Source organism: Oryx dammah, unplaced genomic scaffold (genome assembly GCF_014754425.2).
Source record: "Oryx dammah isolate SB20612 unplaced genomic scaffold, SCBI_Odam_1.1 HiC_scaffold_26, whole genome shotgun sequence".
In the NCBI taxonomy this organism is placed as follows: domain Eukaryota; kingdom Metazoa; phylum Chordata; class Mammalia; order Artiodactyla; family Bovidae; genus Oryx; species Oryx dammah.
In genome coordinates this window covers 66,809,201-66,825,440 of record NW_024070210.1, presented here as the reverse complement: position 1 = coordinate 66,825,440, position 16,240 = coordinate 66,809,201, and the positions used below count along the sequence as shown (strand labels likewise).

At 41.3% G+C, this 16,240-nt stretch overlaps 1 protein-coding gene across 5 annotated transcripts in view; it reads left to right on the top strand.

Annotated features, from left to right (window-relative positions):
• EIF2AK4 (eukaryotic translation initiation factor 2 alpha kinase 4) overlaps window positions 1-16,240 on the top strand; it is a 101,929-nt gene that overhangs the window by 57,423 nt on the left and 28,266 nt on the right. For 4 of the 5 annotated variants that reach the window (XR_005718741.1, XR_005718740.1, XM_040226955.1 and 1 more), the window contains exons 17-23: window positions 990-1,047; window positions 1,789-1,868; window positions 5,835-5,936; window positions 7,297-7,350; window positions 10,077-10,313; window positions 12,179-12,254; window positions 12,807-12,928. Coding sequence is in view for 3 of the 5 variants with exons in the window: in XM_040226955.1 (XP_040082889.1) it covers window positions 990-1,047; window positions 1,789-1,868; window positions 5,835-5,936; window positions 7,297-7,350; window positions 10,077-10,313; window positions 12,179-12,254; window positions 12,807-12,928 (729 nt within the window). In the remaining 2 variants the exon portion in view is untranslated. The remainder of the gene's footprint in view (window positions 1-989; window positions 1,048-1,788; window positions 1,869-5,834; window positions 5,937-7,296; window positions 7,351-10,076; window positions 10,314-12,178; window positions 12,255-12,806; window positions 12,929-16,240) is intronic. The other variant, XM_040226957.1, reaches the window with a different exon arrangement.

The window sequence follows — 16,240 nt, the reverse complement described above, 5'->3', positions numbered from 1 at the left end:
ACAGTGGTAAAGAATCCGCCTGCCAGTGCAGAAAATGCGGGAGACGCAAGTTTGATCCCTTGGTCGGGAAGATCCCCTGGAGAAGGAAATGGCAGCTCACCCCAGTATCTTGCCTGGGCAATTCCATGGACCAAGGAGCTTGGCAGGCTACAGTCCATGGGGTCGCAAAGAGCCCACACGGCTGAGCGACTGACCACATGCACGTGAAGTAGGTGAGCTCAGGCTCTGGATGCCTGCTGCCTGGGCCAGAAGCCTTGGGTAAGTTGTTTAACTTCCTAGCATCTTTTCTAAAACATGTGCCTAAGGTAAGTACCAAATTCAGAGTTGTCACCACAATAAAATAAGAATTTAGGTGAGCCCTGGAGCAGTGCCCGGCTCTAAGAATGTTACAGCTGTTGTTATCCGTGGCAGTGCTTATAACAGGAATCCATGGAGTGATGAGAGAAAAATAGTGATTCGGGTTAATGCAAGACAGCACTGTCACAGATGTAGTGGAGGAGGTGAGGCTCCCTAAGAGGTATTCACAGCTCTGGAGGGATACATTTGGTGACCGGCCTCTGGGAGAGAAGAGTGAAAATTGATCCAGATAAAGTAATAGCAGTGGGAAAAAATGTAAACGTTAAAAAAAAAAAAGTAATAGCAGTGGGAAAGTTAGAAAGTGAATTTGTTGTTATTAGTCTTCTTTTACTCTTTCCAGTAAATAGATTCTGTTTTGAAATATGAAAATAAATTAGTTTTGGTAAACTTTAAGGGGTTCTGCCATGAAGGAGGTCTGGGTGAACTGCCCCTCTCCTTGACCTCATTGGGTTTCCAGTGAGCCCTATGTTAGTAGGCTAACTGAACTAAAAAAAATATATAGCTCAGAAAAGCATTATTACAGTTGTGCTGGATTCTTTGTAGTATTGTTTATTCAGTCTTCATTTAGAAGTGATAATCCATTCCTGTGGAACAATATTTTAATTTGATATTTGGCTTACTTATATTTTTAGGCTGACGGCAAACAAGATGACACAGCAGGAGATCAGTTGATTAAATCAGACCCTTCAGGTAAATCCAGAAGACTGTGTATTTAATTCATGTGTTAATAAGCAGTCCACAAAATTTCCTTTTTTCCCTTTTTTTTTTAACATACAAAAAGCTCTACATATGTAATATATACAACTTGAGGCCTTTTGAGGTACATACGCACTTAGAAAACATCACCATAATCATATCCATCACCTCCAAGTTTCTCCCTGCCTTCTTATTATTATTATCATTACCAATTTTGTGATAAGAATACTTAACAGGACAATTTTAAATATGCAATACAGTATAAAATTTCTCAATTTGAAACCTGTTTTTCATTTGTAAAGATTTTATTCTAAAGCAAATTATAATTATTCATTAAGTTAACAAAATTATGAACATTCTTTAATTTTTTTCCCCTCTTCACTATATTGATTGTTCTTGAGGACTCTGAAGAAATTAGAGCTTCAATTAGAATAATTTGGTTCTGTGGGCAAGCAGTTATACTTTGACCCCAGGTGGTAATGGGAGATTACCTCATGACCTGGCCTGTCTGAGATCTTCCTGCCTGACACTGCCCCTTTACCACAGCAGAGCCAAGGTATGTGGCCGGCCATCCACGGTTTAGGGTTAACAGTTTGGTGAAATGTATGCTGCTTCTTCCTGTGAATAGTGTCAACAGACTGTGTCTCTCTCTTAAGAAACTTTTTTTTAAATAAAAATTTGCCTTATCTCTAAGTCCTGTTATTAGACTACTTTTCCCTGCCTTCTTCCCTGCAGGTCATTTGACTGGGATGGTTGGCACTGCTTTATATGTAAGCCCTGAGGTCCAAGGAAGCACCAAATCTGCATACAACCAGGTAAAAAAAGAAGCTTTGCAGGGAAAAGGAAAGATTGAGAGAGAGAGAGAAAAGAAAGAGTATGAAGATCACAGCACTGGGGGTTCAGTTACCAGCTGAGATAGCGGGAAACACTCGTTCATTCAGTCTGTCAGTTCAGTTCAGTCACTCAGTCGTGTCCGACTCTGCGACCCCATGGACTGCAGCACGCCAGGCTTCCCTGTCTATCACCAACTCCTGGAGCTTGCTCAAACTCATGTCTGTCGAGTTGGTGATGCAACCCAACCATCTCATCCTCTGTTGTCCCCTTCTTCTCCTGCTTTCAATCTTTCCCAGCATCAGGGTCTTTTCCAGTGAGTCAGTTCTTCGCATCAGGTGGCCAAAGTATTGGAGCTTCAGCTTCAGCATCAGTCCTTCCAATGAACACCCAGGACTGGTTTCCTTTAGGATGTCCTGGCTGGATCTCCTTGCAGTCCAAGTCTGTATCTTGCATCTGTTGAGTGACTGTTCCAGGTAGGACATGTGATGCCCAAAGACAGTGACTGAAGCTGGCACTCTTGCTGCCAAGGAGCTTACAGTCCTTCTGTCCATCTAAAGATTTGAACTAACTGGCCCTGGGCCAGGCCCTGGGAACACAGGGAACAAGGCAATCAACTAATAAGACATCTTTTTCCAGCCTTCAGGGGGCTTGTCCACTGATGGATGAACCAAACAAGTAAAAATTCTTAAATCACAAACTATGTAAGAACTAAGAAGAAAAGAAATGGGATCCAGTGACCAGAGGACAATAAGGAGCATCATCCTTAGGTTGACTGATTACAGAAAGCCTCTCCGAGAGGATAGCTGTCCTGATAAAAGAGGAAAAGAGGGAGAAGTCACAAGAGTTGGGGCCTGGAGCTTGGCTCAGAGGGGAGAGGGATAAGCAGAGGAAATAGCACCTCAGAGAGAAGTGTGTTAGCATGGGTGAGAGCTGGCATGGCTTGGTGCATTTAGGACAGTCACAAAGAAGGTCAGACTGGCTACAGCAAGGTGAGCCATGGGGGCAAGAGGCACGAAGCAAAGCTGGGGGGAACGTCAGGGGCAGGCAATGCAGGGCCAGCGTGGCCATGATAAGGAGTGAGCACAGGCAGCCCCTGAAGGATCTTGAGTGAGAGAGTTCATTCCACCTGCTGCCGGACGCCTTGCAGAAATCCAGATGGGGCAGCTGAGCTAGGACAAGCGGTGGCAGTAGACACCAGGCTTGCTGTTTTAATCGCTCAGTCATGTCCGACTTTTTGCAACCCCATGGACTGCAGCACACCAGGCTTCCCTGTCCTTCACTATCTCCAGAGTTTGCTCAAACTCATGTCGATCAAGTCAGTGATGCCATCCAACAATCTCATCCTCTGTCACCTGCTTTTCCTCCTGCCCTCAGTCTTTCTCAGCATCATTATCCTTTCCAATGAATCAGCTCTTCGCATCAGGTGGCCAAAGTATTAGAACTTCAGCTTCAGCGTCAGTCATTCCAGTGAATATTCAGGGTTGATTTCCTTTAGGATTGACTGGTTTGATCTCCTTGCTGTCCAAGGGACTCTCAAGAGTCTATTCGAGCACCACAGTTTGAAAGCATCAATTCTTTGGCATTCAGCCTTCTTTCTGGTCCAACTCTCACATCCATACATGACTACAGGAAAAACCATAGCTTTGACTATATGGGCCTTTGTTGCCAAAGTGGTATCTCTGAAGTATGCAGATATGAGATGCACGTTGGAGGGGAAGTGACAGGTTTTCCCAATGGAGTGGGTGTTGGGTGAGGAAAAGGAAGGGAAACAGGACAATACTCAGCTTTCTGCCTGGAGCGGCTAGGGGGAGGGTAGTTGATTGAGCCTAGGAACCTGAAGAACGCCGCGGGAGCTGGAGGAGAGGATGGCAAAGAAAACTGCCTGGGGCACATTAAGAAGGAAATGCCAGATGAGAAATCCGGTTGGAGAGGTCCAGTCTGCTGCTGAAGACTCAAGACTCAAGTTCAGGGACTTCCCTGATGGTCCAGTGGCTAAGACTCGGGGCTCCCAATGCAGGGGGCCCAGGTTCGATCCCTGGCCGGGGAACTAGATCCTGCTTGCTGCAGGTGAAAGTTCATATGCTGTAACTAAAAAAGCCCGCATGCTGCAACTAAAGACCCTGCACAGTCAAATAAATAAATATTAAAAAAAAAAAAAAAAAGACTCAAGTTCAGAAGAAAGGTCAAAGTCAGAGGTAAAATTTGAGAGTCACCAGCACACAGATGGGATTTAAAAGCTTGAGCCCAGCTGAGATCACTTAGGGCAAGACCCATAGAGGTAAAGTTTTAAAACACAAAGCAGGCAGTCTGCATCAAAGCGTGTTTTCAAGCTTGTGGTGGCTACTCTAGTGTGGGTTTTGATTCTGACGGGAGCACCAGGCAGTGAGTTGAAGGAGACCTCCAGACACCAGGCGAGGATGAGGACGTGTAGAGGTGGACATGCCCACCCTGAGGGAGGGAGGCACCTGTAGTGTCACCACTCCAGTCTAGCCTGCAAGAGGGTAATGGAATCCTTGAAAGGATTTTGGCCTAGCACGCTTCCACCTTTTGAAACGTATCCTAAGGAAACAACCAGGGACATCCAAAAAGATTGGTGTGAAAGACGTTTGTCACAGCATTGTTTATAGCAGGGCGGAATCGTAAGTGTTTAAAAGTAGGGAACTGGTTAAATTATGGGGCTTCCATGTAATTGAATATGTCATTAAAATCACATTTTAGAAAAATGACATTATAGTATTAAAATATTCTTTTGAGTTAGGAGAGTAAAAGTTACAGATGACACTGTGGTTCTAGTTTCAGTGCGTGTGTGTGTGTGTGTAGATATTTTTTTTAAAGGCATAAAATGGGCATATCTTAGCCACCAGTAGTAAATTTCTTTAGGCAATGGAGTTATGGATGGTTGCTGTTTTATTCTTGGTGCTTTTCTGTATATTCCACATTTTTCTACAGCTAACGTGTAGGAAATGACATGATGAATGTTTGTTTTTAAGACTTTGGAGGTCACTGGTTGGAGAGGCTCTCCTGCTAATCCTTGAGTCCAACTGCATTCAAGTTTTCCTTGGAAACGGCTTCTGTGCCTGTGTGCAGTGTACCATGAGCAGTCTTGGCCTGTTTGTGCTCGGCTGCCACAGGCACAGGACCTTCTGGACATCCTTTTCCCCTTGGCAGCTGCCTACCTGAGACTCTGCACTGACTTGCCTTTTGCCTTCTTTACTTGTACTTCCATGTTTTGTGGGGATTTGTCACGCGATCTTTCTGTTGTGCTGTGCTTCTGTCCTCATCAGTATGGCTTTGCAATCAATAGCTGATATTTGCTATCAGATGCAGATTTGTGCTGTGTTTCCCTTTTGAGATGATCAGTAAAAATGCAGTTTTGTTGTTGTGTTGTTTAGCTGCTCAGTCGTAACTGTTTGTATCCCCATAGATTGCAGCCCATCAGGCTTCTCTGTCCATGGGATTTTACAGGCAAGAATACTGAATGGGTTGCCATTTCCTACTCCAGGGAATCCTCCCGACCCAGGGAGCGCATCTGTGTCTCCATATCTGCAGCATTGCAGGTGGATTCTTTATCACTGAACCACTGCAGAAGCCCTGTAAAGATACAAAGCTAACTCTTTTAAAGATGTCGGTTGTCCTTGCTCTGTAATAATTATTCTCAGTGTGTGGCCAGGGGTTATCTATGTCTGTGGGTAGGGCTGAACCAGTTACAATCAATTTTTAAGAAAAATGTTGAAGTCATCCCAAGTATTTTATCATCTAAATATAAAAATCTCATCTATATTTTATACTTAGTTTGTTTTTTTTTTAGGACAGAGTGAATTTTTTCTCATATGGCTTATTTTTCACTTAGGTGAACATTATCCCATCTAACAGTGCTCATCCTCTAATTCCCTATTGGATTATGCTTTCATATCTAGGCTCTAAATGTAATTCTTTTTCCTCCTCAGAAAGTGGATCTCTTCAGCCTGGGGATTATCTTCTTTGAGATGTCCTATCACCCCATGGTCACAGCCTCAGAAAGAATCTTTGTTCTCAACCAGCTCAGAGATGTATGTATCAGATGTTTTAGTGCCTCCGTTTCCAGTAACCTGAATCTTAGCATGGACATTAGAATTCAGTGCTGGGTATTTATCTGTTATTTATAATATAGAAACGGGTGGTCCTGCTGTAATTTTCTTTGTTTTCTAGTAAATGGAAATTCATCTCAGCTTATGCACTTACAATGATAAGAAACTTACCCCAAATTGATTTATTTTTGGAGATTTTGCTAGGTTATCCTTTTAAAAATATTTTGAGATTTCCTCTTGATTTTAAAACAAAGGGATTTTAAAATTTTGCATAGTATCAATATAGTTACAGCAATGGGAAGGAATTATAAGGATAGCAGATATTTAGATCTAGAAATTAAAAGGTTCCAGCTGAATGTACCGGATATAGTAATGCCTAAAGAATACAACTATGACCAGAAGGTAAGTGGAGTCGGGTAAAAATCAGCCACTTGAATTTTTTTCACAATGAGATCTCCCTCAATCTTCTTGGGTTTGATCCCTGCCTCTTCCCAAACTAAAAGGGACTAATGTTGGAGTGTGTGAGGTCAAGGGTGCCTCTGGGCATCAGCATTAAGATAAGGGGAGAATAAGGTTAGAGTGAGGAAGATTTAGATTCCCATATTCCTGTGTAAGAGAGATGGAGAATCTTCCTCCTCCTTCCTAGAGCAGAACCTAGTATGCATGTCTGTTGATATTAATCACATGCAGCGTGACTAAGAATGCCCTGTGAGGTATCTCAGGAAGGAGTTTGATAGTTTAACTGCCAGGACAGCGTGGGCAGCCATGTTCATCACGTATCAGAGGAAACAAAGTGGTTCCTGTGTCCTTGCCTTGACTTGGAATGCTCTTCGAGGATTATGTCGTTGGTGAAGTGCCTTTCTTTAGTGTAAAATTCATGTTGCCTCATTTCAAGAACATCTCAACTGCCAGGTTAATGTTATGACTGAGGTCTTATTTACCAGAAAGGTGAGAAATTTGAGGGGGTGGGTAGAGATTTTCATGTTGGTTTTCTCTTACTCTGTTTTGACCGTTTTGTACTTTTACCCTTGTTTGTTTAATGAGGTTACTCTTGTCTTTCTCTGAAGCCATTAGATGGTAAAATACTTTGTTCTCAAATGAGGTGCTTTCTGTCACCTAGGCTGTCATTTGGGTGAAGTTAGTGTTAAAATAATACGTATCTCCTTGGAAGGATGGACATTGGGTTTCAAGATGAGTTTCTTGTCCATCTCCCCTTGTTAACAAACTTTCATTTCTCTATTTGATTTTCTTACCTCTGGTGAATAAAATGCTTTCACATTTTATTGTGAAAATGTGGCAGTCTGCCAAGCACTAGCTGATTTGAATACAATATTTTTTTTAGCCCACTACGCCTAAGTTTCCAGAAGACTTCGATGATGGAGAACATACAAAGCAGGTAATTTTCTGATACTTTAATTACTGTGTTCTCACTCTGGAGTTTTAATTACTATTTTTCTTCTTCAATTAGTAATCTTCTGCCACTCATTCTCTTGTGTCGTGGGAACAACGTGGGGGGGAATATCAAAAGATGGAGTAATTAAAATGTGTTTAGACTTGAAAAACACTGTAAAAATGCCAAGGGCTGGCATAGAAAATTAACAAACTACGGGGTTCTTTTTTGTGATTCATCATGCTTTTGAAGTACTGTTTGGACCTTTGGCTTAGCTATTGAAGAAAGAGAACGCTCTTACAGCTCATTGTTTGAGATTAAGGTTGAAACTTTAAGAAAAAGAAAATACATTTTAAAACTGTAATTTTGTCCTGTCTTATATTGGTTAAAGTAGCTTATATTGTAAAGGGGAAGACTAGACAGTTAGATGATACACTAATTTAAACAAAATAATTTTTCCTCCATACTATAAATACATGTGTGTGTGTGTGTACATGCACGTGCCTGCTAAGTTGGCTTCAGTTGTGTCTGACTCTTTGCTACCCTATAGACTGTAGCCCGCCAGACTTCTCTGTGGGTTTTCCAGACAAGAACACTAGAGTGAATTGCCATGCCCTCCTCCAAGGAATATTCCCAACCCAGGCATCGAACCCATATGTCTTACATCTCTTCCATTGGCAGGTGGGTTATTTACCCTAACACAACCTGGGAAGCCCCTGTAGTATATGTATGTCATAGTAAATTATTAGCATCTGGCTAATATGAAGGAATAATTATTAGTGAATTTATTATAGTGCTTCTGGTGTGCCTTTCTTCTTAGTGCTGGCTGCTTGTCTTAGAAGAACCTTCCATGGTTAATACTCTTGTCATGTAGAAGTTTACTCCTTAAAGTGGTTTCTTAACAATTATAATCAAGGCAGAATCCCTTATTTAAATTTTAATGTTGAGAACAGAAACCTAGCTAGAATATTGCATTAATTTGCTATTTTTTCATTATTGATTTTGTATCTGGATGGACTTAACTTTTTTAGACTAATTTTCCTCCCCTGTAAAATAGAGATGTTAAATATCCTTTATTTTATATTGGCACAAACATCCTATAATTTGGTAGCATTTAACATATGACATTTGTTTATGGTTCGAGGGACCCATTCTGCCTCAAATGTTGAATTAGAACCATTAGAAAGTGGCTTCCCAGGTGTCTCAGTGGTAAAGAAACTGCCTGCCAGTGTAGAAGACACAAGTTCTGATTCCTGCATCAGGAAGATCCCCTGGAGGAGGAAGCAGCCACCCACTCCAGCTTTCTTGCCTGGGAGGTCCCATGGACAGAGGAGCCTGGTAGGCTATAGTCCATGGGGTTGCAAAGAATCGGACACGACTGAGTGACTGAGCATACATTAAAAAATACATTGAGTCATGTTTCTCCTTCTTTTACCAGCTATTATCACTGATCTGAACTGAGTTGTTCCCTGTGTTTTTTAGGCTATCATAAGTAAATACTCAGATCATAGCATTTCCCTGTAATGAGGTCAGTCTTATTCAGTATTCCCACATGGTGGCTCCTGTGGTGTAGTTAAACTGCAGGCATAAGCACAGCTATACATACCATTTCTCAAGACAGTGATTGTCCTCCTAGCACAAGGACTTACTGGGCACCTGGAGCATTTGCACTGGGGCTGTATAAACTTAGCCAAATATAACCATATATAAACTTAACCTTATAAAACGTATAAACTTAACCACGGCAGCCACTGCCACTGCTGCCTCCCATGTCACATTATTGCTTTTTATCTGCAAGAAGGCAGCATAGAAAATGCTTATTGACTGAGTATAACAGTTATTGCCACATACAGAAATTAAGTATTACTATTGATTTTGCTGAATAGGATATTATTTTTACCAGTTTAACATATATATTCATAAAGTTATATCATATCAGTTCCTTTCTTTATATGAAAAATAATTACCTGTGTTTTTAATTCTAGCCTCAACCAGGATTAAGGATTATGGAGGAGGGTATTTTAAAGATATGTAATTAAAGATGCTTAATGAGATTCATCTATATTGAGGTTTTCTGATCTCAACTATTCCTCTAACTCCTTAGAAACAAGGGAATTACAGAATCATTCTGGGGCCTTTCAAAGGTTTAAGCAGGGAACTATAGTATCTTCAAATAGTTCCCTGCTTAATTAGGTAGTAGCTATGAAGGTATAATAAATGAGTAACAGAAGAGAATTCAAGGGAATGATATGAATACAGATAACATAAAAACAAGATGTTTTCTACTGATTTAGGGATTCCAGCAGCTCTTAAGCATTATATTTTCTACTAAAATTAGGCACCTAAAAATAACTTGTTTTATGTTCTTGTATCTTGTCTGGTTCAAGAACTGTACCAAAAAAGCTGTATTTTAGATACAGTGTGTTTAGAAGGCCTAACTTTTGCTTCTATGTCTTTGTTGAAGGTTTTTTGGTCCTTTATAACAGTGAAGTACAAAAAGGGCCTCTACTTTTTAGGAAAGATATTATATTAATATTACCTTGTTTCACAATCCTATGACCATAATGAACTATTGGGGGGAAATGCCAAATTCAGAAATTTCAGAAATACCAACTAAAATGGATGATCTAAGGGGAAGAAGTGTGTCCTTTAGGACCTGAACCAACCACCAGCTTGCTGGGAGAATTCCCGAGCACCATCCATCGCATCCCATCCCCAGTATTGTGTTGTAGAAATCTGTCATCTCCTGGCTGTTGAACCACGATCCGGCGAAGCGGCCCACGGCCACAGAGCTGCTAAAGAGCGAGCTGCTGCCGCCACCCCAGATGGAGGAGTCAGAGCTGCATGAGGTGCTGCACCACACCCTGGCCAACGTGGACGGGAAGGCCTACCGCACCATGATGGGCCAGATCTTTGCCCAGCGCATCTCCCCTGCCATCGACTACACCTACGACAGTGACATACTGAAGGTGGGGTGAGCCGTGGCTTGAAAGAGCTTTACCTGCTCTACGAAACGATTGAGTCCATTCCTGAATTTTCCTGGGTTCTTTTAACGCCTCCAACATAAATTCTTTTTTTTTAATTGAAGCATAGTTGATTTACAGTATTGTAATAATTTCAGGTATACAGCAAAGTGATTCAGCTATATCTATCTATTCTTTTTCAGATTCTTTTCTATTATAGGTTATTATAGGTTTTATTATAGGTTGTTTCCTCAAGGAAATCAACCCTGACTATTCACTGGAAGGGCTGTTGCTGAAGCTGAGGCTCCAGTTCTTTGGCCCCCTGATATGCAGAGCCGACTCATTGGAAAAGACCCTGATGCTGGGAAAGATTGAAAGGAAAAGGAGAAGGGGGTGGCAGAGGATGAGACGGTTAAATAGCATCACTGACTTAATGAACATGACTTTGAGTAAACTCCAGGAGATGGCACTGGACAAAGGAGCTGGGTGTGCTACAGTCTATGGGGTCACAAAGAGTCACACAGAACTTAACCACTGACGACAATTACAAGATATTGACTATAGTTCCCTGTGCTATACCGTAGGTCCTAGTCCAGCATAAGCTCTTAGTTTGAGGTCTGTATATGCAAAATGTGTGCGTGGGCATTATTCTAGGAAGAGCCACACTTTTAACCACTTACTTGTAGGAGTTCCTGATCCACCCCCTAACCAAAGAGGGTAAGAAGTGGTGCTTTCAGAGACCAAGCCCTGGCCCAGATGCCAGTGCTGAAAAAACCAGTTCAGATCCAGGTCAAATAGCCAGCTCCCAGTACTGGCTGCACATTAAAGTCACCTGTGAGGCCCTTTGACAACACAGAGGCTCAGGCCCTGCATCCAGTACATTGACTCGGAATCTAAGTGTGAAGCACTTCAAGAATCTCTGTTCAGGGACTTGCCTGGTGGTCAGTGTTTAAGACTCCATGGTCCCAATGCAGGGGGTCCAGGTTCAGTCCCTGGTCAGGGAACTAAGATCCTGAGTGCTGCAACTAAGACCCACTGCAGCCAAATAAATAAATAAACAAGAAGAATCTCAGTTTAAAAGCTCGTCAGGTGGCTTCTGAATGAAGCACAAGCAGGTCTGGGAGACGTCAACATTTTCTTTCTTAAAAGCAAAAACAGTCTGAAACAGTATAGCAAAATGTTAAAATTTTATAAAGTTGGGTGAGTTAATAATAGATATTTGTTATATTCTGTATACATTTCCATATGCTTAAAATAGAATTTGAAGAGTAGCAGAAAGTCCTGGTAAGGTTTGTGGAAGATCAGTATAGATTTTAGGGGCTAAGTGGTTTTTCTTCACTGATATATTAGATATCTACAGGATTACGGTTGACTTTTTAATTGTTGGGTTTTTGCTTCTCTATTGTCTTTGGTAAATTTTCTGTAGTGAAATAGTGCTACTTTTATTATAAGAAAAAATGAAAAAGAAAGTTATTTACAAAATATATAAATGCCATGTAGCTTTCAAGAGGCCCACTATGAAATATTGTAGTCTGTGGGAGGGGGTTTGATGCTGTTAGATGTTTGACTGCCACAGTATCTCTGAAAGTCCTTTTGGAGAGTTGTGTGTAGGACTAGCTGTCTCTGAAAGGCAAACATCACCGTTGCTGAGAGCTTGGACTTTGAACTGAGGAAGCCTTCCCAAAATATCACCTGTTGCAAGACATGTGGTTTTCTCCTTTCCTGAATATGTTCAAAAGAGGAGTGACTCGTTGAGATCTGTTTTGTGATCTTGGGAATAAGTAGTATAATGCATACGACAAGGCACAGAAAGAATTTTGGGCGATCCTTTTGATCAGGCTTCAGTGACACTTAAATTGGTCATGTTCTAGGGCAGCTTCTCCATCCGCACAGCCAAGGTACAGCAGCACGTGTGTGAAACCATCATCCGCATCTTCAAAAGACACGGTATGTCCTCTTTTAAAAACATGGGCTTTCTCAAAAGACATTTTGTTTCCTCTTCAGAAAGTCATGTCAATGGACTTGGGTGCAGCCATGCTTTACTTTTAAATTCAGTTACCCTCACTTGACACCCATGACATTTAAGCTTATTTTTATAATTCAGCTTGTGGAAGGGAGACAGATCTGAGTATTATAACCTTGTTGTGAAAATAGAGTTGGTTTGTGGAGTTAGAAATATGACTAGGGAATTTCCTGGCAGTCCAGTGATTAGGACTGAGTGCCTTCACTGCCATGGGCCTGGGTGTGATCCCTGGTCAGGGAACTAAGATTCCATAAGCTATGTGGTGCAGCCAAAAAAAAAAAAAAAAAAGGAAATGTGACTAAATTAACAAACTTAACCTTAGATGAGCTTTCCATTAGTAAACTTAGAGAACTGAAGATCAAGTGATTTCAACAGTCCCAGTGGCAGATTCTTAACTGTCACGTTTGTGTTTGTTTTAATTTATATCTGGAAAGCATGAGAAACAGTGACCAGTTATTTTTTCTCCTTTGGTGTAGGAGCTGTCCAGTTGTGTACCCCACTGCTTCTTCCCCGAAACAGACAAATATATGAGCACAACGAAGCTGCCTTATTCATGGACCACAGCGGGATGCTGGTGATGCTGCCTTTCGACCTGCGGGTGAGGCTGGGAGACTTTGCTGACAGTGTGGGTGCCATGTCCGGTCCCAAGGCTGGTATCATATTAAAGGAATAGCCCCACCAATCATTCTTGCCCCCAGGCTTATTTTCTTAATGTCACCTCTAGGAAACATAAGAGAGTTATTAGGGTGACAGCATCGTGAGAGCATCATGGTAGACCTTTGGCCGAGTGTGCATCCACCTTAGTGCTTATTAAGAAGCAGGTGCCATGTCTGCACATCAGTGTTGAGCTCCTCCAGGTGATCATGGCAGGCTAACTTGGCCAGCCCAGACATTTCCCATACGTTAATGTCTAGAACAGTCGAATTCTTGTAACAGCAAGTGTCACCGCTAAGTGTGTGTGCTGAAGTCTGCTCATGCTTGCTTTCTTATCCCCAGGGTTCCCTTTGACAGCAGCACGCTTACTGGTTGATCACCCTCATGGTGCTGGCTGCTAACAAGCCCATCTGTACTGTACATGCATGTCACAGACAAGAGGTTTAATATTCCTCTTGTACAGAAAGCACTTACAAGTAGAGAGAAGAGTAAAGGCTGTAACCAGGCAGTTCTCTGAAGAGAAGATGCATAGGGCTAATAATCTTCTCACAGATATTCAACCTCACTAATAAGGAAACACAAAGCAAAGGTATCTGAACTTCACCTCTCAGACTGGCAAAAATCTTTAATGCCCACAGATGACTAGAGTTCAGGAAAATAGGTACTTTAATATATTGCTGCTGAGAATGTAAGTTGCTGAACCTTTAGAAAAGTAATCTGAATGTATTTAATAAAGTAAATGCATATACTACACCCTTTGAGCTAGCAATCCCACTTTGAGGGATTTATTTAAAGAAATAACACATTGGTGTACAAATATTAAAAAGACATCCATTTCCGATTTGTCGTGGTGGTCAAAAACTGAAAACTGCTACTGCATCAGCAGCAAAATGGTTGAGTAATTTATTACGGAATATTAAAGAGATAAAACGTCAAATGCATATATATTTAGGTAGATCCATATCTATATTTGATCTGTAGGAATATCCATGGTATCCTATTAGCTGGAAAAAAAAGCATGTTTCAAAGGAACTGTAATATGATTCTTTTGGGGAGGTTGTGATTTCCTCAGTTCTGTCTCACCACAGCAAAAATTTGAAGTGATGGACAGACCAGTGTTATAGCTTGGTGTTACAGCTCAGTTTTGTTTGGAAAGGAAAGGAAAATACACCCTCAAGGCATGAGGACGGGCTGACCCAAAAGACACAAAGAGAAGAGAAGCCGGAGGCTCAATTTTGGCTCCTCTTTTTATATGTTTTTTCTCCTCCCCCTGAGCCTGCCCTATGTAAACTGGGCTAGCCAGGAAGGCTGTTTGTTTCACTTGAGGTTCTCACTCCAGTCCTCAGACCTTCCTTTGTTCTATTTTCACGGGCTTTTCCCTTCTTTGTGTTTTAGCCACTTCATACTGGACTCCTTTTTCCTAATCTAACTACCTAACAATTCCTTATGGCAGAAAGTGAAGAACTAAAGAGCCTCCTGATGAAAGTGAAAGAGGAGAGTGAAAAAGTTGGCTTAAAGCTCACCATTCAGAAAACTAAGATCATGGCATCCAGTCCCATCACTTCATGGCAAATAGATGGGGAAACAGTGGCTGAGTTTATTTTTCTGGGCTCCAAAATCACTGCAGATGGTGATTGCAGCTATGAAATTAAAAGACACTTACTCCTTGGAAGGAAAGTTATGACTAACCTAGACAGCATATTAAAAAGCAGAGACATTACTTTGCCAACAAAGGTCTGTCTAGTCAAGGCTATGGTTTTTCCAGTGGTCATGTATGGATATGAGAGTTGTACTATAAAGAAAGCTGAGCACAAAAGAATTGATGCTTTTGAGCTGTGGTGTTGGAGAAGACTCTTGAGAGTCCCTTGGACTGCAAGGAGATCCAACCAGTCCATCCTAAAGAAGATCAGTCCTGGGTGTTCATTGGAAGGACTGATGTTGAAGCTGCAACTCCAGTACTTTGGCCACCTGATGCGAAGAGCTGACTCATTTGAAAAGACCCTGATGGTGGGAAAGATTGAGGGCAGGAGGAGAAGGGGACCACAGAGGAGGAGATAGTTGGGTGACATCACCGACTCGATGAACATGGGTTTGGGTGGACTCTGGGAGTTAGTGATGGACAGGGAGGCCTGGGGTGCTGCAGTTCATGGGGTCACAGAGTCAGACACGACTGAGCGACTGAACTGAACTGAAGAATTCCATTTTTATTATACAGAGAATGAAAAAAGCTTAAAAAAAAAAAACAGCTGAGCATGTGCACAAAGATGGGTATTTGAATGCACGTGGTATGTTTGAGATACATATAGTGCTCCCACATGCATGTGAATAATGACACATATCAGCTTGTTTGTATCCCCAGACTGAAGTGTCAGAAACTTGAACTTTTGACTGTATTTTTCTGGAGGGAGGTCTGGAATCAGGACATTTTCTTTTTTTCATAACTATGTTTTGCAGTGTATTGCAAGAACATGTTTTGCTTTTATGGTTTAAGAGGAAATTCCTTGTATGCCCTGGGATGTAGTTTTTCTTTTGCAGTAAGTCAGGTGGTTTGGGATTATTTTGATTGAGAGGTGAGTAGGTAGCATATCAGATTTGGGCTCTGTTAGAGAAAGTACAGAAGGGCAAATATTTACATAACTATACTTAAAACTGGCTCCTTATTGTCTAGACATTAGGACACTAAAATGCAGATTGTTAAACATTAGCTTTCTTTCTGGGAGCAAATATATTAAATGCCCCCAAATAAAAAATAATTGCCCTTTGAGAATTTGACCTATTAGTTAATGATACCACGTCAGATCTCTTGAAGCAATCTGGTAATGGTTTTATAAACTGTGGTGATTATTAGTGGGTGGTTATTAAGAATTTCTTCTGTAAGGTCCATGAGAAAGTCAGGAACTGTAAGAGGTGATACCATTGTGACTGCAGTATTATGTGACACTTAAAAAAAAAATCCACAGGTCATCATATAACTTGCACAGAATAAAATCTGGCAGAGTATATTTCACTAAAAGTGATTTTTTCCTCAAACTTAAGAACCTAAGAAATGCCACAGCGAATAAGGGTGGTGTTATATCCAGCAGTGAGATCAGCTGCTGACTGACCAACTCAAAAACATTCCAAGGAGTGTGAGTGGCGAGCAGTGCACAGCTTTGTGAACATTCTCAAAACCACTGAATTGTAAACTTTAAAAGGGTGAACTCTATGGTATGTGACTTAACAACTCAAAGGTTAAAAAAACAAAAGGAGTAGTGGT